The sequence below is a fragment of the Ursus americanus genome, chromosome 5 (genome assembly GCF_024610735.1).
Source record: "Ursus americanus isolate L20-20 chromosome 5, mUrsAme1.1.p, whole genome shotgun sequence".
NCBI classification, from domain to species: domain Eukaryota; kingdom Metazoa; phylum Chordata; class Mammalia; order Carnivora; family Ursidae; genus Ursus; species Ursus americanus.
In genome coordinates, this window is record NC_142131.1 from 67,096,565 (window position 1) to 67,123,973 (window position 27,409).

The 27,409-nt window shown below is 35.8% G+C and overlaps 1 protein-coding gene across 10 annotated transcripts in view; it reads right to left on the bottom strand.

Annotated features, from left to right (window-relative positions):
* CSNK1G3 (casein kinase 1 gamma 3) overlaps positions 1–27,409 on the bottom strand; it is a 108,075-nt gene that overhangs the window by 46,077 nt on the left and 34,589 nt on the right. For all 10 annotated transcript variants that reach the window (XM_045794836.2, XM_087862348.1, XM_045794838.2 and 7 more), the window contains exons 2-5: positions 26,284–26,711; positions 19,372–19,412; positions 14,842–14,911; positions 39–187 (exon numbers count right to left, since the gene is read on the bottom strand). In XM_045794836.2, the coding sequence (XP_045650792.1) occupies positions 39–187; positions 14,842–14,911; positions 19,372–19,412; positions 26,284–26,461 (438 nt within the window). In that variant the 5' untranslated portion in view covers positions 26,462–26,711. The remainder of the gene's footprint in view (positions 1–38; positions 188–14,841; positions 14,912–19,371; positions 19,413–26,283; positions 26,712–27,409) is intronic.

Consider the following 27,409-nt stretch of genomic DNA (forward strand, 5'->3'; position numbering starts at 1 on the left):
ACCGTTCAAACAGCTTCAGAACCTCCTGCTTGACTTACCAGCTGGATAGCAATCATGAGAACTGTCTTAAGAGAAAACGTCCTGTCACATAAATCAAACAAATCTTCCAAACTAGGTCCCAGCAGTTCGAGCACCATGGCGTTGTATTTACCACAAGGGCCAAAATAGTAAACTTGAGGTATACCATCTGGGGGGAAAGAAAAAGGATTTTAATCATTTCCTCAAGTTAAATATCAACCTTTTCTTCCTAAAAAATTATTAAGCAACTTTAAACATATTTTTGTATTTTTAAGAACTGCGGCAGTATTTGCACTGTTTCCATACACACAATGAACTTTTTCTGAGCCAACGTTCTCCCTCCCTATACCTTCTTCGTGTTCACCGGGCAGCCTGGTTACACGTGTCCTGCAGCCGCAATAGCTGCGATACGGAACTACATCACAGACAGTGCTTCCGTGCTGATCTCCAACACCTCCCCAGGGACAGGAACGCGGCCTTGTAGCCTCATATCTCCAGGGTCTAGAGAAATACTTGCCACACAGCAAAGATGCCTTTTTTTTTTTTTTAAACAAAGACATCACTGCTATCTTGTGTAACTCTGAGGGAGGAGTGATGCTAGCATCACCCTCCAAGATTCCCATCCTCTGGTGCACACATGCCGTACAACTCCCTCCCCGTGAGTGCAGGTAAGACCCCGTATTTAGCTCTTGTGATTAGGTTATGTTATGTGACAAAGGTAATGGAATTAAGGTCCCATCAGTGGGCCTGACCTAATCAGGTAAGCCCTTTAAAAAAGAGGGTCTAAAAGTCAAAGATACTCAAAGCAGCAGAGAAGCTCTCTTGTTGATTTTTAAGAAGCAAACTGTCATGTTGTAGAAGATGCCACATGCCCTGGAATGGTGAGCAGGCGCTAGGAACTGAAGGCCTCAGTCCCACAGCCACGAGGACGTGAACCCTGGAAATAACCAGTGAGCTTGAGAAGGACTCTGAGTCTCAGACCAGACTCTAGTTCAGGCTTACACCTTGATTTCGGCCTGGTAAAACCCTCAACAGAGGACCCAGTTCAGCCATCCTTGGAGTCCTGGCCCATGGAAATTGGGAAATAAGGAAGTCTCTTACACTATGCCACCAAATACTAAGTAATTTATTATATGACAATATAAAATAAAACAAACTCCAAATATGAAGTCTAAATGCACAGAAATCATCTGTATTTGATTTTTAGAACTAAGAGTTTCACAATAAACTAACATATCATCAGTGCTCAATTTATCTTAACAATATATTTATTTATTCATTTGTACAAAGTAAACTTCTTCCATGTTCAATGTCTCACGTTTACTTCCAAGTGATTTTTTTTTTCTGCTTGTTAGTTTGTCTTTAGTAATTTTAGAAGGGAAAAAGACTCTCTCAGGATAAAACTTTCCTATTTTTTTTTAAACTGTCCTATTCTTTTTTAAATACATTTCAGTTTGCTTCTCCATAACATTACTAGTTTGGATAAGACCCGTTTTTCTCAAATGTGAATGAGCAAGGCAGCAGGACATCTGGGGATAGGAAGGCATGGCGGGGGTGGGGAAAAGGGGACAAGTTCAAACTCCATACGTGAACCCCTCCCCAAAATGAGATTCGCATCCAACCCCTCCATGTGTACATGTAGTACCCCCCGCCACACACACACACACACACACACACACACACACACACACTTGCACTTCCCTTCATCACAGGGTATCACTACTTTAGTGTAAGGCACTCTTATCAGATCCTGTCTTGCATCCATGTGTCAAATCTACCCCTCACACATGTAAAAGCAGAAAAAAAAGTTCGGAAGTAGTGAATGAGAAGTTCACTAAAGTTTATTTCAACTCTGAAATACTACTTTTAATGTGCTATACACTGCTTTTATTATGCTATTAAGAGCCTGGACCTGCAATTAAGACATTAAAACTTCTCAGCTACTACGTTTTTACATTATTTCCACAATGCCTTTTTTTCCCCCACTCTACCACCAAAAGTTAATTTTCATGCTGATAATTTAGCAATCTCTAATAACTCACGTCTACTCTAGTTTACTGCTTCTGATCTGCAGGATGCAAGCAAACCAGATCATCAAGCTTGTTAGAACTATATATGGAATGTAAAAATAAACAGGTTCTGAGGTTCTTCCATGAAAGGACTGTCAAAGGGCTTTCTGACTTCCTTCTGAGTCACCATCCGTATTCCTAATAATTGAAGTTGTTGTGAAATGACCTCTCAATAAGGTAGCAATATACTTTGGTTGATTAAATGACTGATTTAGGGACGCCTGGGTGGCTCAGTCGGTTAAGTGCTTCTGCCTTCGGCTCAGGTCATGATCCCGGGGTCCAGGAATGGAGTCCCACTTCGGGCTCCCTGCTCAGCAGGGAGTGTGCTTCTCCCTCTGCACCTCCCCCCGCTTGTGTGTGCTCTCTCTCTCTCTGATAAATAAATAAAATCTTTTTTAAAAATTAAAAATAAATGACTGATTTATTCAAATGTTTTCAAAGGTTTCCAAAAACAGAAAGTCATTTAAGAAATCTCACTGTCCTAAGTAATTCAATGAATGCTTACAGAACATTTGCTATATTCTTATGCACAGGGTGGGACACTATGGATTAAGGGTGGACAAGACACCATGATCAAGGATAATTTAACCCAGGAATGCAAGTTTACGTTAACATTCAAATATTCACCAATGCAACTCACCACAGTAACAGAATAAATACGAAAAACCATGACATCATCTTAATACATACTGAAAAAGCATCTGACATGAACTCTCAGCAAATCTGGAATTGAAGGTAACTTCTTCAACCTGGTAAAGGGCTTCTATGAGAAACTCACAACTAACATCATACTTAATGGTGAAAGAATGAATGCTTTCCATTTATGACTTGGAACAAGACAAGGATGTCCACTTTTACCTCTTCTATTCAACAGCACAATGAAGCAAAAATAAATAAATAAATAAAAGGCATTCTCGAAAATGAACGAGGACAGTCCGTTACTCTAAGAAAAAAGGGAAATAATTTACTTGTTCCTATTTGTTACCAATAATAAAATAATAAAATAAAAGCTTTCACATAAAAATCAGATTTTGTCTTCGTATCTGTCAGGATGACCTTTGAAAGCTTCCCAGTACTAAAAAGAGAAAAATACAATACCTTTTCTGATGAAACCATGGTGACATTAACTATTATGACTTAATTTTAGGTAACAAATATGAGAATTGAAAATCTATTTCAGTAAACCAGTATTTTCCAAGTGACCAATGCATGTGTTTATAAAACCATGTACAGGTAAATAATCTAAAGTATAATGGATTTTAATGTAAGAGAGAATAGGAAAAGGTTTTTCTATATGGCTTCTAACTCTATACTGCAACTTTAAGAAACTACCACTGGTCAAGTTTTAGTGTAGTGCCAAAAGGATATTTATAATTTAAAGGTTAATTAATTAGCCTAGACTAACAAAGCTGTGAGTTAAAATCTTGTTGGAGAAATATGAATTGGGACATTTTTGGAGGAAAATTACCCTAACCTTTTCAAAATAAGCAAAAACAGGAATACAACTATATTGAAGCTGTGTTGTTGGTAACAGTAAAAAAAATTTAAAAATAAAAAATAAAATAAAAAAGAAGAAGAAGAAGAAACAACCAAATGGGAACCACCTAAAACATTCATCAGCTCCAGACTAATTAAACCAATTATGTCATACCCACACTGTGGAAAATAACATAGCCTTTAACTACCTATGGAAATAAATTGTGAAAGACAAACTTCTGCTTTTTACTTCGTACAAGTCTGAAGTGATCAATTTTGTTGTTTATAACAACCGTATGTTACTTTTAAAACAAAATGGTTCTAATGAGTCATTAAACACACATACGAAAAGATACTGGAAGGAAAAACTAGAAAGCGAACAGGTTACTGGAAGCACAAGTAATTTCTCCTTCCATTTTTATACTTTTTAAACCTTTCCAAATTGTTATGAAGAACACATGCTATTTTTACAATCAGGAATAAAATGCTCATTTTTTAAATTCTTGTAGGACCACAAAAGAAAGTCTTGAACTGGAAAATGATGGCAACTACGTATATTTAATCCATGTCTTACCTCACTGAGCAAGTATTTCTTAAACATTCACCCAAATATTGAAAATTATACAGCTGTACCTCTACTCTTATTAACTATTAGCTTCACTCATTGCTCCTAGGAACAAAGGTAGGTATACACTGCTCGGACTCTGTCGCCTTATAATTTAGTGTGTGGCTTCCCCGGCCTTGCCAGCGCACCTCACTAACACAAGGAACAGACCTATTCAAAGGCTCAGATTTTTTCTGCCTCATTTTGATCTCTTCTAAACCTGCATTTCAAAAATTTCTACTGTAGTTCTGCCATCCAAACTGCCAACTTTTATTTTTACCCAACCTTCAAATCTCCTCTTATCAAGCTATCTCTATTAAGCATGAACGAACTTTATAATTTTTCACACACAATTTCTCATAGATAAGGAAAGGCATGCGTAAGTAAATCTGCTCTGCTCTCCCTCATATAAGCCAGCTCGTTGCCAGGAGAATTACCGTGTACCTAACGTGCACATTCAATCAAGCTATTTACATAACATACATTGGAGTTTCTCAAAGAACATCATGAGAAAGATCAGCAAAGGGACAAACACTCTTTCGGTTTTCTCAAAAACTTCCTTTCTTTAATGGCTTCAAAGTGTCTCAAAATTACGTATCCCTACCTTACTCATGATGGCTAAATTCCATAAATAGCATTACACTTTACCGAGTAAATTTAACACTTAGTCTACAATTTGAATGAAAATACTTCAGCTTTATCATGCAACATAATTTTACCTTAAAATATGACTCAGTATAAATCTTTGGGGAATAAAAAAAGATAACTCTAAATGACTCTTTAAGATACATACTGTTCTATGAATCAATGAGTGTACAAACTTCTTAGGTATTAATAATGTCACTGAAGTATTAAATTTCATGTCACTGAAGTATAAAATCAAGAGTTATCATTTTTCTTAAAAAATCAAGAACGTAAAGCAAACACTGTAAAGGTCAAACTAGAATTTCATTTCCCAGGACAAGTCTGGGCGGTTTTCTAACGCTGAGCAAACAAAATTAAATTGTTAGGAGTTAGGAAACATTGCAACTAATGAACAGGAGCTGGGGAGTACCCTAAGCAAAAACAAAACAGAACAATCACAGCCAATATGAATACGGGAGGCGAGACCATCAGGAACCGGATTTATGGAAGGAGAGATGAAGGAAAAGAGGGCGAGAGAGAAAAGCAGAAAGAAGGCTTAGAAGGAAGAGTAATGAGGTGTTACATTATTACCCATGCCTCTTGATCAAAGTACCTGGCTACTGAATTGCACGAAGGCAAACCAACTCAGAGGCAGAAGAAAGCTTTGCATTTGGTCTTAAACCAGTGAAGTTTCAACTATAACCTTACACTGCACCCAATTTGAATTGTTCTAAAATTCTTTGTGAGACTACTATAAAAAGCCATCCCCTGTGAATTTATGGAAGTTAGTTCTGATAATTTCCAATATCACTATTTTCAGGGCTGCTTATTCATACCAATCTTCAAGACAAGTATATCTTTCCCCAAGGAAAGCTGAAGAATGGGCAAAAATACAAAATTTCATATGTTATTTGAAAATACAATCTCACCCTTAGTCTCCTAAAACTGATTTTATTAAACACTTTATTTTATATTTCAGCCTTCCATTTAAGTGACAAAACATTAATTTAAGTCACAGGACAACATTAGGAGGTCTAACAAACACTCTTAAAAGACTGCTTAGTACTTTGTGCCAGGTACTGAAGTACCTCAGTTCCTTAGAGTTGGGCGATAGTTAAACATTATCATTAAAAGAAATAATATCGTGATGTTTCTTTCCGTTTTCAGGTCTGGTATTGTTCTTATGGGAAGAACTAGAACAAAAGCATTAACATTCTGATTAGGTTATTTGAACTCTACAGATGTGCTCAAGAAAACATAAAATCTGATTAGAAATACTATACAGAATTATCACATAGGCTATATTCTTTTCCAAGGAAGTTTTACTTTAAGGTGTTCTTAACCTTTAACATAAATGCTCACACTCTTAGCTCAGCAGTGCTCAACACCTGACCTGGAGACACATAGGGAGGGGCCCATGAGACCCTTTCAGGAGGTCAATGACATCAAAATTATTTGTAAAATAACACTAAGATGTCATTTACCTTTTTCACTCTCCTTCTCTCACAAGCAAACAAATTTTCCAGAGGTTACGTGACATATGACATGGCAACGGACTGAACAAAGAAGAAGATAAGGAGAATCTAGCTGTTTTCTAGTAAGCCAGACATTAAAGAACTGGGCAAATTTGTAAAATAAAGATGCTTTTCTCACATTTTTTGATTTGGAAAATATGGGTTAGTTGTGATTTTAAAACATTAGTGTTATTTTAAAATGAATTAATATAGCAACATTTTTATATTTGTTTTAATTTCTCATATGGTAAATAAATATCGGTAGCTATAACTCACAACAACAAAAAGTCTCTGGGATCTTCAAAGTTTGAAGGGTAAAAAAGGATCCTGAGACCCAAAAGTTTGAGAATTGATGACCCAGCTGAACAGCAAGTTCCGATGTGAAAAAGCAGGTGCACTGAGTTCCACACTTGGCCAACAGCGGCTCCATTAAATTCCAGCACCCACATTTAGTAAGAAAATTCTACCAATTAACCCCAAATAAAATAAAGCCACCCCACTGTAAAAAGAAGAAAAAAAAACAGTCCTTTCTGTGGTAATTCTATTTACACACTGAGATTATTCTAAATCTCAGAGAACATTAAAAAAATAACAATACCTACAAACAAGTATTGTTCATTATACTGAATACTACATGAATAAAAAAATATTGCATGAGGGGCGCCTGGGTGGCACAGCGGTTAAGCGCCTGCCTTCGGCTCAGGGCGTGATCCCGGCGTTCTGGGATCGAGCCCCACATCAGGCTCCTCCACTATGAGCCTGCTTCTTCCTCTCCCGCTCCCCCTGCTTGTGTTCCCTCTCTCGCTGGCTGTCTCTATCTCTGTCAAATAAATAAATAAAATGCTTAAAAAAATATATTAAAAAATATATATACTGCATGAATACTGAATAAAATTATATTTGTTATGTAATGTTACATTAGTCATTATTCAGTTATTATCCTCTGGGCCTAATTAATTAAGGAAAAAATAAGTTCTCTGTATCATTTTTACCCCCAAGCTTCTAGTTTACAGATTTTCTTAAAATGAGCTACTTTAATATTTAAATCAAAAATAAAAATGAAATATGAAATCATCAAACTGTTTTTAATGGCTTTACACTTTTAATCTTCATATTATTACACAGAGAAATTTAAAAACGATGCTGCATTTTAGAAAATTAAATCGATCACCATTTAGTCCTACCCTATTCAAAGGTCTGGTTTTTTAAATTTAAGATGCTTATGTGATTAATTTCTCACTAAAAATACTATAATTACCACATCACATACAACTATTCCATATAAACCAAACTAAAACCACTAACAGTTAGCCCTTGCTTCTTAGATTGGTAACACATACCATTCTTTAAATGTATACATTCTCCATCAACTGTAAGGACTTTAACACAAAAACTTTGTATGCTTCTATCAAAAGCAGCAATATACATACATACTCACGTATAAATCAGTAAAAGTTCAGCAATGCATAACTGACAGAAATTCCCATACAGAGAGGCCTCTGTAAGGAATGAGAACTCGTACGTATACTTAAGAGGTCTTCTAAATGCAATTCAGCTAAGACAGAAAAGGGAACTCTCGGAAGCTGCTTCATCAACTGTTGGTTATCCGAGCTGAGATTAAGTCTACACTCACCACTGGCTCACCCATATACTTTTCTTTATTATGTTTGTTAATACCAAAATACAACAGGTGATATTCTAATTAGTTTATTCACTTCACTTTCATGGTTTTTATAATATTTTCTTTCAGTTTTCTCAAATAGACACTTTAAAAATGGACACAGAAAGAATGGAGTTTCTTAAATTTCTTCAACACAGAAAAACTCTAATCAGGCTTCTCAATGAACAAAAGGAAATTTAGATGTTAATAAATGGATATAGCCAGGTTTAAAAGCTTTGTACTATTACTCACAACCTTTCTTTAAAGTAAACAGTATGATCAAATTTCCATACATTATGGAATCACCAACACACATTTAGCTAGCAGACAGACTAATTTGTCTTGAAAAGGATGTGAAAATGGAGGCATCTGTAAACCAGAGCAAAACACAGAGGCAACACCTAAATCCTGACTTTTTAACAAGGCACAAACCAAGAAGGCAGAGGGGTCAGAACAAGGCAGGGAGAGGAGCTCTTTTAACAGCTCCTGAAAGGCAATACTATGGAGAGGTATCATTTTAGAAAGAGCCACTGCTGCTATCACCAAATTACTGTTTAGAACTACATAGTTCAGGGCACATCAAAAAGCCAAGGCACTCACTTACAAACAATGATTTAACATACACATGGTCTCAAATGGTGTTTAACAGCACTTAGTTGCAGATTGCCAACAACAGTAATTTATAACAGAAAAAAGATTATTCTACTTCCTTCGGTAAGAATTTATGACAAAAAGGTTATTTTACTTTCTGTTAGAAAGATTATCAGCTAATAAAGAAATTCTGAGGAATAAATAAGGCAAAGTTTTCCCCGAGAGAGCCCATGAAAACCATGTGATGTGAAGAATTAACATAAAGAAGCAATATGCAGAATCACTGATCTTCAGAGAAAAATACCCCATAAATTTCAAAACATAGTCCATGCATTCTCATCAAGTATCAATAATTCAACTAAACTTATTTCAAGTAAATTAAAAAATGGATTATTCTAATAATTAAAACCTATGCTTCTCTAGAAAGTGATTATTTTTAGATGGCTGAACTTTACAGTTCAGTTAATTAGATAATTATCTGGCTATCTTCTCACTTTATCATTTCCATTATTTTAAAAAATACGTATTATTTTTTCCTTCTACTTCCAGATCCCTAAAATGAGGAATTAAATTTGCCCAATTAGAGAATAATACCAATGAAATAAGTTAAAACAAATAAAATTTTTGAAATGGTATGGCTATGCTTCTATGTCAGAAATGAAATGAACTAAAAATTTAATAACATAACAATCTTTATAATACTGACATATCAAACTTCCAACACCAATCACAGAAGTTAAAAGAAAAACTATAGGAAATTTTGGGAATTATATATCACAACTGCACATCCACTAAGAGAAAACAGTCTTGCTCATTTAAGAATTTACCATTTCAACCATCTACAAAGGAACTACAATTGTCAAGCATTCTGCTCAGTTTCAAGGATAAAAAGGCAAATATATCATTTCACCGCCCTCAAAGAATTCAAATGTTAGTGGAGAAGACAGACATAAGCAAATAATAATGTAATATAATATGATACAAGAAAACTAAAGATATATTCAAAATAATGTCAGGTCAAAGAAGAAGCATTTCTGGAGAGAAACAAAACAGTGTCAGGAAACGCATTGCAAAAGAGGTGACATTTACTTAGGGCCTGAAGAAAAGGAATTCACTGAGAGAGAAAGACACTCCACAAAGGAGAATACAGACAGATGAAAATAATGAGATCGTTTCAAGGAACAGTAAGTTGAGAGCAACCAAAAAGTGGATTAGTAGAAAGAGAAAGAAATTTGGATTTTATGCTAAACGGTATGACAGAACTTTGTGATCATCCCAGTTGGCAGAAATCAAAGGCAACTAACATTTTCAGCTGGAATGGGTGAGCCACTGATGGCACAAGATAATCCAAAAGAACAAACAGGTCTTTGGGAAGAGAGAAAAATCACTGGAAAAGTAAGGAGAAAAGAATGGAGGGAGCGAAATGCTAGGTATAAAGAATTTCTCATTCCACTAGGGACATACATACATGCATGACTAAATTTTAAGAATGGAGGAAAGAGATAAAGAATTGGAAGTAATCCTTTTTTAGACACCAATTTCATCTTTTTCCCCATCCCTCTGGTTTCAAAAAATTCTGGATCTTACGATGAAAGCCACATACTAAAAACAGAAGCAGGAAGCTAAAGAGAGCCGATACCTTACTCTGGAGCAGCTGTATCAACCCTACAATTGTCTGAGAACTCCTTGTTTATTTTTCCTAACAAAACATCCTTCACTTGTGTAAACTACTGCTGTCATGGCTTTTATTACTGACAAAGTCATTCGTGCCCAACGCCGTGGTCAGCGTGGTTTTGTCTCTGTTCCTCTTCCCCTGTCACGCTCTGTACTCTCCCCTGGGGGATCTCAGCCATTCCCTTAGCTGTAGAAACCACCTATGCGCTGATGACTCCCAAATCTAGATCTTCGTTTGACTCAGTAAATGTGCTGACTAGATGTGACAAAACAAGACTATTCAATACATTACATTTTCGCTACCACAGAAAGTGATCGTGGTATAAAACAGTATTCGAATCCTATGGAAAGCTAAACAGTAAGAGAGAAGCAGCCCCTCATCCATGTACTAAAGTTGTACAGTCCCACTGTCTGTATAGAACGGATTCAGTGAACAAATGAGAGAGAAAACAGGGATATTCTCAAGGCAGTTAGAGAAAGAGAACGAGAGACTTACGGATTTACAGGAGGTTCAAAACCCAGACAGGCAGAACTAGAGAAATTACATACGTTTTCACAGACAGCTCAATAAATAAATAATTCTGAATAAATCCACCTTTTAATTTTTGTTTTTATTATGGTCAGGCATACATGACATAAAATGTGTTATTTTAACCATTTGTAAGTATACAGGTCAGTGACATGAGGTAAATATTCACAATGCAGTGCAACCGTCACCACGACCCATCTCCAGAACTCTTTCATCACTTCATACAGAAACTCCATACCCATGAAATAATATTTTTCCATTTCCCTACCCCTCATGCCCTGGCAACCCCCATTCTGCTGCCTGTCTCTATGAATCTGACTACTCTAGATGCCTCAAATAAGTGGAATCACGTAGTATTTGTCCTTTTGTGACAGGCTTATTTTAGTTAGCAAAATGTCCTCGAGGCTCATGTATATTGTAGCATGTGTCCAAACTTTCCTTCTTTTCTAAGACTGAATAATATTACAGGGCACCTGGGTGGCTCAGTCAGTTAAGCATCTGCCTTCAGCTCAGGTCACGATCCTAGAGTCCCAGGATCGAGTCCCACATCAGGCTCCCAGCTAAGCAGGGAGTCTGCTTCTCCCTCTGACCCTGCCCCTGCTCGTGCACTCTCTTTCTCTCTCTCTCAAATAAACAAAATCTTAAAAAAGAAAAAAAGGCTGATTAATATTTCATTGTATGTATAGATCACGTTTATCCATCCATCCACTGACGGACACTTAGGTTGTTTCGACCTCTGGCTACTGCAAATCCTGCTGCTCTGAACACGGGTGTACAAATATCTGTTAGCGTGCAATCTTTGGGACAGATAACAAGAGGTGGGATTGCTGGATCAAATGATAATTCTATGTTTAATTTTTTTTGAGAAACTGTTTTCCATAATGTCTGCAGCTGTACCATTTTACATTCCCACCAGCAATGCACAAAGATCTATATTTTTCCACATTCATACCAACACTTGTTTATTGGTTGCTGGTTTGTTTTTCATTTGTTTGATATCAGCCATTCTATGGGTATGAAGTGGTATAGCTTTGTAGTTTTGATTTACATTTCCCTAATGATTACTGACACTGAGCATCTTTTCAGGTGCTTATGGGCCATCTGTATATATTTGGAGAAACGTCTATTCAAGCCCTTTCCCCACTTCTATGCAAGCCCTCTCCCCACTTTTGAAATGGACTGCCTGTATTCTTGTGGTCAAGTTTGAATTCACTAAATAGTCTGGATATTGATTAATTTTACCTATTTTTAAAGAGAACACTAACAAGCAAACTGCTACTTAAATAAAACTTAAAGTACCTTAAGAGAGTTATAAGTTAAATTACTTTGAACGGCTCATTTATGATTAAGAGCAGTTTGAAAATACAATCCTCTCAAGCATCAATTCCAAAATCAAACTTTTCTTTTTTTTGGTAGGCTCCGCGCCCACTGTGGGGCTTGAACTCTGGACCCTGAGATCTAGAGTCACATGCTGTACTGACTGAGCCAGCCAGCACCCCCAAAATCAAACTATTTTAAAATCATCAGTCCCTCCCCAAACAACTAAACTCTTGCTTTTCTACAAAGCTCACATGGGCACTCAAAAATGTTTTTAAAATTCATGATTGATAAAAAAAACTATGTAGTAACCTACATTCACATGATTCACATAAAATATTCAAAAACATTCACACTTTTGTCAGCTTCATGCAATACCATTCATATTTCGATCTATGTAAATGCTATGCCATGGAGCACGGGGGAGCACTCTGACATATACAGATTGTCCTCTACATGGTGGGCCCTGTCACTGTGGAACACTGCAGCCCTAAGTCATTCAAGTGGTAAAGACATAGGCTTCATTTTTATTACTACTCTGACATAATTTTAAAAGTTAAAAAAGGCAAAGAATCTAATAATAAAATTAAGTGTACCTCTGGTATTCAATTCAATGACTCCCTAAACTCTAAACTGACTTATTCATTCTTCTCTAATTAAAGTGCTCAATTCTATTTTTCCAAATGATAGCTTTACTATGTAAGTAATGATCGATCTGTTGTCTGTATCTCCCCAGCATCCAATCTTCCTTCTGATTAACACCTCTGTTTCCCTACAGGCAACCACCTCGCCCCATTCTCAGTCCGAGTTTCAGGTAGCTTCTGAGATGAGCAAAAGATCTAAGTCTGTGCAATCAAATTCATAGCAATTAAAACAAGGAAAGGCATGGGACACAAAATAAGACAGTATGATTCACTCCTAGAACTTTTGCTAGAATTTTCAGGAAAGAAATGACATTATAATTGCTGAGTTAGGCTACTGGTAACCACCTCTGCCATCTCATAAAAATGGCAAATCAGAAAATGAAGCCTGCACACACACAGACACACAAAGGCAAAGCATAGAAACAAATTCAAGAATGTCCCTGATGGCAGTATTTGAAATCCTGGATACAACGTCTTATAAATAGGTCCTTTCTCTGAATTTCCAGTAGATGAGCCAATAAACTTTTTTTTTTTTTCCACTTAGTTTCTTAGGGCTTTCTATCACTTGCTAGTCCTAACTAATATGTACGGTTTCACATATAATTAGTTCTATTCCCCTATCCTTTAAATCTCAGTTGTCAGTGATAATTTTGATAACTCCTAGAGGGCTGTCTGTATCAGACTTAGATATGCATTATAAGAAGCCTACAGTGATAAAAAAAAAAAAGCCTACAGTAATATAAAATGTCAACATATTGTCCCCACAGTGACCACTCATTTGGAAAGTATGCTATTAGAAAAAAAGAATGTGCAAAATTAATAATGCGTTAAGAAGTGCTCAGCTCTATCATCTAGAATGTAAACATGTGCTTCCAAAAAGATACATGAAAAAATTTCATTTTATTAAATCCAGGGAAACAAAATATCCCTATCTGATAAGAAACTACACATACAAAATCATTACAGTTAGCAGAACAGAAGTAAACAGAAAAAGTATAGCTGTGAGAGGCTTCCACGTAAAGGCAATGCAACATACTATAGGAAATTTTCTCGTTAGTTTTTTCCAATGGTAAAAAATATCCATTCTCACTAACTTTAGAGTTTACATAAAAATACACCTGCACTAAAAAAAAAAAATTCACCTGTATTAACTTCCTACAGCCAATGTAATTACTGCATACTAGTAGCTTAAAACAGCAATTTATTTTGTCACAGATCTGGAGGCCAGAAATCTGAAGTCAGTCTCATTAAATTGAATCAAGGTGTTGGCAGGGGCATGTTTCCCCTGAAGGTTCTAAGGGAGAATCCTAGAAGCCTCTTTCAGATTTTCGTGACTGCCAGCATTCCCTGGGTATGGCTCTATCACTCCAATCTCTGCCTTTGTAGCCACTTTGCCTTCTCTTCTTCTGTGTATATAAAATATCCCTCTGCCTGTCTTTACAAAGATATTTGTGACTGTGTTTAGGAGATACTCAGATAACCAAGAATAATCTACCCATTGCAACATCCTTAACTTCATCATACCTGCAAAGGTAAATTTACAGGTTCCAAGGATTATGATATGGATATCTTTTACGGGACCATTCTTCAGCCTACCATTATGTCATAAGTCATTTCAGTAACTATAATATCCCAAAAGGCTAACTATAGAAGTCATTTGCATCTTGTATACTCAAATTGAATTTTTTTCACAATGTTCTCTATTCATATTAGCACCAACACAGTAAGCTCCAAAAACTGTCATCATTAATATAAAAAGAGGAATACTTGGGTGGCTTTAGTCGGTTAAGCATCTGCCTTTGGCTCAGGTCATGATCCCACAGTACTGGGATCAAGTCCTGCCATAGGGCTTCTTGCTCAGGAGGGAGCCTGCTTCTCCCTCTGCCTGCCCTCCTCTCTCTCTCTCTCCCTCTCTGACACATAAATAAATAAAATCTTTTTAAAATTTTTTAAAAATAAAATAAAATAAGAACATTAAGACTCTGGTAAGGAAATGTCTTGTCAGCATAGCCTTAAGAAGTGATTCGTTCCAACCAAATTTAAAATACTATTCTTTGAAACCAAAGAGTTATTATAACAATTTATTTTATTACAAATTTAAAAATTAATATAAGACTTTACCTCCAGATCCTAACTGCTTGTAGAATCTGTATTCCAAATGTAGCTGTGGTGCTCTGGATTTCATGGGCTCCTAATTAAAAAATAAACAAAAATAACAAAAAAATATTTAAATTATTAAAACATCACTAGGCCCCAATCCCAAATGTTATAAATCTTGGTGTCACCTCTTATATAATTTAATATTCTACTAGGCATCTTTCTCTAAGGTTAGATCCAAATAAAAATCAACTTTACATTTAATTGAAATCAACTGATGCCATAAATGTACATAAGGTTAAATGCCTATTAGAAGAAGCAGTGAGGAAATCTATATGTTTGACTCTTTGACCCTGAAGAAAATTATACTCCGAACATTCATGACTAGGGAAAACAGTGGCCCTTACTCTTTCTCTTCCGCTCCCAAGGAATTCACCTCTGAACTGTGTATTTCTGATGTAAAGGTTCTAGGTTAAAGGAAGTCACAGACAAGTGAGAAAGAACAAAGATGAAAATACGAAAATTTTGACAGGAGCAAGATGTTTTTCAAATTTTTTTAACTAGGGTATAGCTTACAATAAAATACATAGTTCATAGCATTACATCCATGAGCTTAGTTAACGACATATACTTCCACAATTATCACTTCAAAAACCCTTTAGAACATTTCCATCATCCGTCCCTCAGAGGCAGTCACTTGTTGACTTCTAACACCTTTGGATGAGTTTCATCGGTTGGTGGATTTCATATAAATGACATTATACACTATAGGTTTTATATGTGTGTGTCCAGCTTTTTTCACTCAACATAATGTTTTTAAGATTTATATACACACACAAAGAAAACAACATAAACCAAAGCATCAGAGACTCTAGATATAAGAAATAAATAATGTGTGAAAATATCTGCAGAAAACAGGAAACTATTAACAAAGTAATAGGAAATCTGTACAAGATCCAGTAGGAAAGTATAACAAAGTAACAATATTTAAACAAAACCAATAGAACTTCAAAACTTTAAGACTTCAATAACTGAACTTGCAAACTCAGTCTGCCAGGAAAATAACACAATAGAAGAGACTTTGGAAACTGGAAGATATATGGGAAAATGTCTACAGAACTAGAAAATGATGTAGAATGCTTCCATAGAAATTATATGGAATGCATTATGAAAGAAGAAAAATGGAAAATACAGAAAAAAAAAAAGATCAGAGACCTAGACAATACAATGAGAAAGTCCAACAGACATCTGATAAGAGTCTCAGGAGGACAGGAGGGAAAGAAGTGAGCAGAAGTAACGACTGAAAAAGTAATTGCTATGAATCTTCGACAACTGATGAAAGACAACAAACCACAGACTGAGGAGGAATGAGGATCCCAAACGAAAGAACTAACAACAAATCTATACCAAGACATATCATAATGAAAACTATAACCCATGACAAAGACTTCAGATAAGGAATGAGTGAAATCCCAGGGGAACAATTACAGTCATAAACATTATTGCAAGAGAAAACAATGAGCTTAGGTCTTGAGAGGCAGGATAGACTAGTTAAAAGCACAGACACTAAAACTACACTGTTTTGAGTTTGAATCCTAAATCTACTATGTACTAGCTGAGTGGCTTTGGCAAATTACTTAACCTTTTTGTACTTCTCAGTTTCCTCCTCTATAAAAGAGGAATAAAACGTCATCCTTCTCATTACGCATATATGCATATAATTATTTCTATTACATATGTATTTCTATTACATATATATATATTTCTATTACATATATATATACACACACACACACACATTGATACATATGACTTAAAACAGTGCCTTCCATACAGTAAGTGCTATAACATCTATAAATTCTTCACTTAACTCTAAAGAAGTACATAACCATAAAATGTAATGAAAGATGCCCACTTATGCAATCACCAGTGAAATTAAATACATAACTTATTCACTCACTAGAACTCCCTAGATAAAAACAGAAACTCAGATCTAATTTAGGTGAGTCAGTTCAGTTTGATTCCAGTACTTTACTTGCAGTAAAATTTTATTACACCACCATATAACAAAAGTCTAACAGGCTGACATTTTCATTATTCATGAACACCAGGTTATTAGATAAGTGCAAACAACAACAGATGAGGGTACCAGCTGAGGTCAGATTAATAAATTACCCAGAAAGAAACTATCAATCTGCACTAGGATAACATTAAATGGGAAAACCTTTCTAAGAGCAGAACTGAAAGTAGTCACTGAAATCTGCTCTGTGAACAACCATGTTATCAAAATGCCCCTATTTGTACCAAAATATAGAAATCAGATGGCACTGAAAGTAGACAGACATAACATTTTCAAGAGAATACTTTTCAGGCAGGTGCTGAACAAAATTATATGTTAAAAACATACAATACATACAAACAAGAAAATATATAAGGAAATTTTATACATATTTTATATACAAAAATATTTAATAAACTAAGTACCAAGCTATGGTCCAATAGTTTGTGTGAAAGTCTTCTGTCCTACCAATCTATCTTTGGATGAATTCAAGGCAAAGGTGACTCCCCCATACTTAAACCTCAAAATACTAGACACAGATCAAAAAAATTTGGCAGTTTCACCAAAAAAACACAATTATTAAATGTAGTACTGATCACTGTGCTTTGTAAGAAGGGGCAAATCAGAGCAGAGGGAGACTGTCCCAAAAAACAGAAGGAAAACAGTAACTAAGGGGAGAGTGATATGGCATGAAGATAAACTAAAAAGAGTTGTACACACGTGTGTGTATATATAAGACTGAAAGATAACATACTAAACATTTACTAAGGCATCAATGGTGCCAGCAGGGTAATCAAGGCCCAAATCTGAGAACAAGACCTAAGGGTCACCAATTAATAACTGAAACAGACACGGCCAGGTCAGCCTAAAGCAGTGGCTCTTGCTTTGACCCCGTGGTTGATATGCCTCAGCCTGTCAGTTCAACATCACTCCCGGGCTCCCATGAGTGGAGCTGCTCACTGCGGGCTGCTAGAGCAGTAACACAGAATGGGGGCATTGCCACAGTCCTCCCTGCGTGCCACCCCCACTCCCAACACCATGCAATGTCTAGATCCTAGACCGCTGGCCTAGAACATGGAAAAAGGAAGAATTCCAAAGAAATGAAAGTCAGCAATGCCCTTTCAGACACTGTCCAATGCCTGCAACCTCAGCTCTCCTATAGTGACTCATACAAACTACCGCCCCTTGCTCTGATTTCATGCTCAGGAGAGAACCTTGTCATTTTAACTTGCTTTCTGTGCCGATCAGCCTACAGAAAGCAAACATGTTTACATGTTTATACTGATTCGGGCATTCGGGACATGTAATAGTAAAATATCTCATTTTAAATTAGAAGTTAATGCTTCCAAATATTTACATCTCTGAGAGCTTGACTGATTATGTGAACTGAATGGTTACTGTAAATGCACCTTTAATTGCCAGTGACAATCTTAAGACATGACCTAACCAGATCTGCCAGGGTAAAGCCAAGGAGCAGACCTTAAAACTAAGGGGAACTCATCCAGGCAAAAGCCAGTCCCAAACTACAGGTCAGCCAGCCAGTCTCTCCTGCTGGAGTCACACCCTACTGTGTATCTTTACTTCCCGGTGAAAACAAACAGCGAAACTTGGTCTGCAATCACAAAGACACTTAAAATTAAGTAGTACAGTTTTCTATCTCATCCTGAAAATTTTTCTATTTCTTTCTGTTGCCTCTTCTCCTAATAGTCTCTCCTTATATATTAATCTCACATTATCCTAATAACAGTGGTTATTTTGGCAGAAGCAAGATTGACAATGGCAAGCAGACTGGAAAAACCAAGCCATGCTTAACCTCAGGGAAACCTGGCTGGCAAACCAGAGAGAAAAGTTGTGCCTGAAGAAAGTTAGGTCTCATAAAAATTCCCAGATCCCAATTCCTCCAGATAAGAGCCGCCTTCCAGCTGTCATTGTTGGCACAGTGAGGACTACAGAAAGGTCCCATGGGAGTTTGCTTTCCCTGCTATCCTCCACTCACATCAATAATTTCTGAATCCCTGAAGGTCAAACAAGAGCCAGCATTACCACATAAAAAATATCAGTAGAAAAAGAGATTTTGGAAGCTACCTGGAAATATATTTTCCAAGAACGTAATCCTAGATACTAAGGACACTTTTGTCCAAATGCTGGAATCATTAAGAGAAATTTTGCTTTCTAGTTTTTCAGTAGTTAAAAATGCCAATGTGCCAGCTTCTTTAAATGAAAAATTGTGCCAAAACTCAAAAATGAAATTCTGTAATGCTATCAAAGGGATGGAGTTTTAGTGGCACAGAAAGACACAGACATCTACACATTATCACATACTTGAGGGGTGTGCTGATGCTCACAGCTTAACAACAAAAAACCCAGTTATACATATCACCTTCCCAATAAACACTCAAATTATCAATGATATGAAAACAGACAAGTAATTAAAATAGAAGCTAATCACCAAAGACAAAACAGGAAAATAAGGAAAATTAGAAACATGAACTTACCAGTTTAATTGCCACATATTCATTTGTATATAAATTTTTCCCTTGAAAAAGAAAGAAAAAATGTCAGATTCTACCAATAATTAATTTTTAAAGATATATTATTTAAAACTCTACTCTGGGTGGAAAAAAATAAAGCATAGAATATATTTAAATAAAGCAAAGGCGGGGGGGGGGAACCTGGGTGGCTTAGTTGGTGAAGCATCCAACTCTTGAGGGTCCTGTGATCTTGCTCTGCCTTGGGCTCCTTGCTCAGCGGGGGTCTCCTTGAGATTCTCCCTCTCCCTCCCCCTCTGCACCTCCTCCCGTGCATGCACACGCATGCTCTTTCTCTCGCTCTCTCTCTCAAATAAATCTTTAAATAAAGCGAAGGTCTTTGCTTCCAACAATGTAGCAAAAACCTCAATGACAAGGAAATCTTTAAAATACAGCAATTCAATGACATACTTAGCATTTCACCTGGATTCGGAGTAGAAGGTGATACTAATAAATACATGAGCCCACTTACAAAAATGGAAAGATTATTTTGCTGGAATACTGCACACAACTCAGAAAGTAAATCAACAAACACATGCTAAAATAAATCTCAAAAACAGAACTCCTATACAAAAACAGAAATACAAAACTCCTTTCCCAGTCACTGCCTCATTTTAAAGCCTTCATTATTATGAGATATAATCTCATTAGAGCTCATGTGTAAGCTAGTAAATATATTAACACACAGAAAAAATTTGGAATATATTAAAAATAAAGAAACATTCAATACTTGGCTCTGACAAACTAGTTAAATACTTTGAGGGGAACAAGGGTTATTAACACCTTACCTTATAACCAAATTAAATTGTGAGTATTTTAAAATGTAGATATACACCATAAAACAAGAAAAAATATCACCCAATATGTAGAAGGCTTTCTGAGCATTTTAAAAAGGTGGAAAAAGTTAAGATTTTATACAGACTGGAAAGCATAAAATATGTTAAACCTCTGTATGTTGAAAAATTTACCACATACAAAGAACAGGTAAATAACAAACCAAAAGCAAAAAAAAAGACTTAATATCTTTGATACATAAATTAATGTGTTATATATAAGCTAGACACAGATCTACAAATAGGAAAAAGGCAAGCCTTACCACCAATACATATAAAGATAAAGGATTTGATTTTTTACCATAATACCCCTAACTTCCTTTTCTACAGTAGTTAATGAATGGCCGTAAAACTAGGCAAAATTTCACTGTCAGATACACACAGCAGTGTTTATTCATACAAATACAGTAATACTCTTCTGAATTTTGCCCTTATTTTATAAAAATGAATGGCAAAAAAGATTTAAAAAACCATTAGAGCTAGCACAGGGATGAAATTCATAGCAGTGTACATTTAGGTATTCGTTGATCCCATAAATACCCAAAAAAAAACGAAAACAAAAAACAAAACCGTAAAAATCGTACCAGAAAACATATCATATTTTTAGTCAATTTGTTCAACACTTAGATGTGCTTTCATTTACACTTTCAAGAATGCAGTATGCATGAAACTGCAGGCTTCCTCGAGTAAGCACAGAGTGAATCATTTAATGATACCATGAGGAACTTCATCTTCAGGAACTGGTGTCTCACAAAGGAATAATTCTGTTTTGAGCTCAAAGACAGAATTTGTATTTCCTCAAGACATTATCATCTTTTCACAACTACTATACATATGATGCTTAGTCACAGGTACCCAAGGAATAATATCCACAGGACAAGAAATGAGGTTAAGCACAAAGTCCACAGAACCAAACTATACCAAATTCTTCTATGAGTACTGTTTTTACTGGCATTCATAGGCTCAAATGTCTACTTTTAGGTCAGAGCAGAAAGCACTAAATCCTTAAAGCATCCTCTTTTTTTGAACATTAAAGATTTTGCTGAACTCTGAGGATTATCTTTTTAAACATGAACAATGATGAAACAATACTACCAATACATTTGTGTGACCTAACACAGGCACAGACTCACACACTTGGCTTTTAATCAATGTTTGTTTTATGCATGAACAAACAAATGACGCACAAAGTATCTCTTTGCGTGTATAATGTGAGTGGGAGGGAGGGAGTGCATGTGTAGAGGGAATCCAGTTAAGACAGGGCTCCAAGCAGACTGGTTCCAATTAACTGATGTTTTAATCCAATTTCAAAGGACATTCCTGGTAAAGCTTTGTGCTATGAACTTGAAAAGATGGTTTTACCAACTTGGTGATATTTGGGTGGTAATTATTAAGACAAGTATGTTCTACAGAAACTATGTATATGTTTCCAGCAGGAATTACTAGTTGCCCACCAATAGCAAAGCCCCCATTCTATAATAAGAGAATGACTCAATTTTTAAGTGGCTGTCCAGCTAGAGACTACATTTCCAGCCTCTCTTTCAGCTTGGTGTGGCCGTGGGATTAAGTTCCAGATATGAGCGCACGTAAGTTTCGTCACTCCTCACTTCCAGAAATGAACGTGTACTCTTCTCGCCCATTTTCCCCTTCTGGCTGGCTGGCTGGCTGGCCGGCCGGCTGGGAGACAGCAACCAAAGGAGCAATCTCCTCATACACAGAGACTGAAGCCATATACTGAGGATGCCGAGGTGCCCTGACAGCCCAGAGGGCTCTCCCTCTGGTTTGTGTTATGTGAAAAAACAAAAAACAACCACCACCGATTTTGCTTAATACCACTATATTCTAGAATCTCTTTGTTACAGCATCACAATCTGTTCTTTAACATTTCTCAGTTAAGCACCATAATATGGTTCAGCGAGTAGCAGGAGAAAATCAATAAGCATAAAAATGATGCGTGCACTCAAATCTGCATATTTATTTGATATATATTGTAAGGCCTGCAGAATTTTCAATAAAACAATTCTTAAATAAAAGCAATCAAACAAGAAGAATTATGAACTATATAGAAGAAAAGAAACAAAACCAAAAAGTTATTGAAACTCCTGTGGTATACGTCATTATGTCTAAAGTTACAATAACTCACGTCAGATACAGTATCTCATAAAGCTATATACAACAACCTTGTTCTGTGTTATGTGATGGTCAGTCAGGGGTAGCCACGAGAGGGGACATAGAAGAGGCTCAGGAAAACAAAGTTTATTATCCTCACAGATCCTAGACAGGGAGTCACAGGAGAAGTATCATGTTTTGATCAAGTGATGGGAGACAGAAACAAAGGAAAGGGAGCTTGTGCCAAAGCCTTTATTGGAGTTTCTGCAAAAAGCCAAGGCAAGGCAGTATCAACAGTTCAGGATTACCTAGTTTGAATAATTCTGGTGGCAAATAATTCCAGGGTCTTTGGGCTATATAGATGGTCTCTCATGTCGTACCTAGCCATGGGATGATTAATGAAGACTGCCTCCTAGAATACACAGGCCAGACAGAGGAGGTATGGCTCTGGACCAGTTACTCTGCAGATCAAAGGCACGCTCCTAACTGAGTCCTCTGCTATCTCTAAGAACTTGCTAGCCCCAGCAGGAGTAGTCTCTCCCCAGGCAGAAAGATTTTTTTAAGATGTCAAAACATAATAGAAGAAAAATGGAAAAATATATACAATAGAACACTGTATTTTAGCTAGCTCTGTTTGTTCTCATTCAGTGCCTATCAGTATTTCTAGGGGTTTCAGTTGACTGTCTAAGCTAGACACAGATCTACAAATAGGAAAAAGGCAAGCCTTACCACCAATACATATAAAGATAAAATAATACTGAAAATACATTAATTCATCATTTTACAATTAAAAAAACAAATAGAAATGTACTATCAATTACTTGCATGTAATTTAGGTTTTTTACAATGTTTACCTATTTTTTTAAATCTCAAAGCATTTGGATAGCTTTATGTCCAACTTTTTTTTTTCTAAATAATTACCTGTAAGAGCAGTTTCAACAGTGCATAATACCTGCAGCATTCGAAAATGGCAAGGGAAAGGTATTTGGGGTTATATGTGGAGGTACAACTTTTATTTAGTGCCCAAGAAGGAAGTTCTAAACAACATGAAGTATTTGGAACAATCCTCTACCAAAAAAAAAAAAAAAAAAAAAAAAAACCTGTCTAGCCCAAAATGCCAATAGTATCTCTGTTGAAAGTTACTTACCTATAACATGTATACCTTATATTCTTTCTGACACAATATTAATCACAAAAATTTTAGGGCCAGGAATCAAATATTCAAGATTTGTCTATTAATGTTGTTTTAAAGAAAGCACTTTTAGAATCCAAACCAGCTTATAACATTAGCATGTTTATCCAGGTATATAAAGAATGATGCTTTGAACAAATTTTTTTATACAGAGAAATTATCTGGGGCCTTTAAAAAAGGAGTAAAATGCTGCTTTCTTCAGTATCCTATCAATAAAAAGGAATGAAATGAATAAATTAGCTATATAAGTATAGATGTTATATATAAATATGCATAGAACACAAATACAGAGTACAGATCATACATTTAAATAAATAAATATATACAAATATACAATAAATAACCATAGACAGATTAGATACAGATACACAGCCAGGTGGATGATGGATGGATGGATGGATGGATGGACGGACGGACAAATAAATCATTTTATTCCTATCCCTGATTATTCACAGACTGCAAAAGAAAGGGGTATTTTACTGCTTTTTCACTATATGTAGCATATACAGTTTCAGTATATGGTACACATAGTTTTCATATTGCCACAGTGAAAAGGGTCAGCTAGATTCATTTTGTGTGTATACAAACACACACACACACACACACACGGAGGTATACATACACATAAATGTGTGTGTAAACATGTATATATGTAGTTATTTTGGAATAAATTACATGAAATCACTTTTAAATAAAAATGGCCAACGTACTACAGTCATATCCACAAAGAGGAAGAATACAAATACATACATATAAAATAATATATACCTGTAGAGTTAATTTATACATATAAATTTAAATAAAAATACATACAACGTGACATCAATTTAATTGTAAAACAGAACAGATATCTTGATATATCTTTTAAGGAAGCGGAACAATCATTGTTTTCCTAAAATACGCGGGTACAGTGCTGGTCCTTTTACATTATCATCTAAATTCCATCTCCACAATAAACTAGGAAGTAGAAATAATTCCATTTTAAAGTTGAGGAGTTTGAGGCCCCAAGTGGTTACTTGACTTGTATTTTCCATAATAGCGGGGACAATTTTTATATTTTTCCAGTATTACCAGTGCCGAATCATGCCCCCAAATGACAGACATGCAGTACATTTTGGATGGATGAAGGGTGCTCAAAGGTACACAAGTAAATAACCTCGTTTTTCTAATTTCAAAATCAGAAACAGTTTAAGAATTTCAAAATATGAGGGGTAAAACATTCACCCTTTCAAATATGTGAGTCCCTACTGAAGTGCAAGAGTCTGCCAGACACATCAATCACAGCTCTTTACAAAGTATGTCATTGCCTTTTATTGGCTTGCTCCATGAAAAGATTTAATGCACATTAGCAACACAAAATAGTATTAAAATGAACAACTAACTACAAATTAGGGTGTTTTACAAGATGAAAAGGAGAAGTAATTGAGTAGATAAACATACAATTGGATTTAGTTCTAATAAGTGGGGCTGTATCTAAGGAAAATTGTAAAGCCAAGTTTTTCCTTTTTACAACGAAGTTTCCATTACTGGTGGTCCATGACCACAGCCCTCAAGGACTTCAGTACTGACACCCATATAACCATGCTTCTCTGTTCTTATTTCCCTTCATTTAAGATAGCCGTATCTCTACTGCACTAGCAGTTAAAAGCCTAGATTTTGGTCCCGAATCCGTCATTAAATTGCTGTGTGACATCTGGCAGGCAACCTTCCCTCACTGAGTTTCAATTGCCTTAACTGCAGACTTAGGAGGTTTAATTACACCAATGTTTACCAAATCGGCCTGATTACAAAAATAAACTGAATCAGTACTTTGCGTCCCTTGTTAAGAATACAGATTTCTTGGGGCGCCTGGGTAGCTCAGTGAGTTAAGCATCAGACACTGATTTCAGTGTAGGTCATGATCTCAGGGTCGTGTGATCGAGACTCACCTAGGGCTCCAAGCTGGGCATGGAACCTGCTTAAGATTCTCTCTGTCCCTCTCCCTTTGCCCCTATCCCCACCACTCCCACTGGCTCTCTAAAAAAAAAAAAAGAATACAGATTTCGGAGCCCCACCCTGGATGTACTTGGTTAGGGAGGGGGTAGTGATGGAATTACAATGTAAATTTCGTGGAGTATTTTTTTTTTATTAGGTTTATTTATTTGAAAGAGAGAGAGAAGGGGGGAGAGGCAGTGGGAGAAGAAGTCTTAAGCAGACTCCACGATGGATGCGGAGCCCAACGCTGGGGCTCGATATCACAACCCCGACATCATGACCTGAGCAGAAACCAAGAGTTGGATGCTTAACCGACTGAGCCACCCAGGCTCCCCAATTTCACTGATTTTTATGCAGTTTCAGTATATTACCTTGACTTTAAGCCACACATACCCTCTTAAAGTGATCAGTTACTACATGTTTTCAAATTTGAAAAAGTAGCTTAAATAATCATTCTTTAATAATACACCGCAAATAGCTCCGTATGGGTCCTTTTTTTTTTTTTTTTTTTTTTTTTTTCAGTTTATTGGGGCTTTTAATTTCCTTTCTTTTTCTCATATTCCAGATGGGTGATCTCAAGTAAAGAGACATTCATATACTGGGGAACTCCTTACAAATGAAAATACAAGTATGAAAGAAATTTCCAACATTTATATTCTTTAAAATTACCACAACAATTAAACTAAACAATATCATTTTCATTAGAAAGTACTTTCAGTTTAAAAAAAAAAAAACGCTTCCAACACAATGGAATAAATAAAATAGTCTTACCTAATCGTAATTCTCCAAAATTGCCACATCCAATTTTTTTTCCAACTCTAAAGTTAGGTCCAACCATTAAAACTCCAGAGGACGAAGACCCAGTTCCTCGAGTGTTGTGTCCCGACCGACCACTAGGTCGTGCCATTCTATCATCTGATTTGTCCTTGTCTTTCTTTTTATTATCCATATCAAGTTTGCGGTACTCCACTTTGAATTCTTTAATCAAGACAAGCACAATGAAATAGGATATTGTGAGAATAGGTACATCACTAGGTTAACTGTACCAGGTGGGTAATTGTTAACATTCAAATTGCAGCAGGTAGTCAGTTAACTGGAGCGTGTTCATCCCATTCGTAAAATTTTTCTCAGTTGTCTTTTCAGCAAAACATGTCTTCAAAATTATCTTTTCGGTGATGTAAGCTGATATTGATAGAGAGCTAGAATATTAAGAAAAGAAAATTAGTCAACTTAAAGAATTAAAAAACATATTTTGGGGATATTAATAAGTTCAAGCAGTGGATTATTGCTATTTGTTGATTCCCACTTAAATAATCAAACCACAGTAGACTTAAAGTAACCATTAGTGTCTTTCCTACACTTTAATACCAAAGAGATATTAAAAATAAAAAATATATCAAAAATGTGCTATTTCATAAGCCAATATCCATTCACTAACCTAGACCTTATAACTTAAAACCATTTCAGTTTTTACCAGTAAGTCAATATAAGATTTTCCACTTAAAAGCAGAAAAAGAGAATACATTTTGCAAATGAGTAAAAGATTCTAATAAAAATGTCTTCCACATGTCCATACACACACACATACAAATTTTCAAAATCTTTTCAATATACATTCTCATTTGAACTTCAAATATTTATTAGAATTAAAACACTATTAATAACAAATATTTATTATTATTTACAACTATATATGGAAATGGCCTTCAGAAGTGGTAACACAAAGAACATTCTTGCCACCCATTATGGGAAACAATTCTTATATAACATTTGAACTAGGCCTTTAAAAAAAAAACATAATTTCATAAGGTTAAGAAATACTGGTACCCACCTTATAAGGTGGAGAAGATTAGTTTTTATATTTTCTAATATATACATGAAAACACTAAAGCTCAAA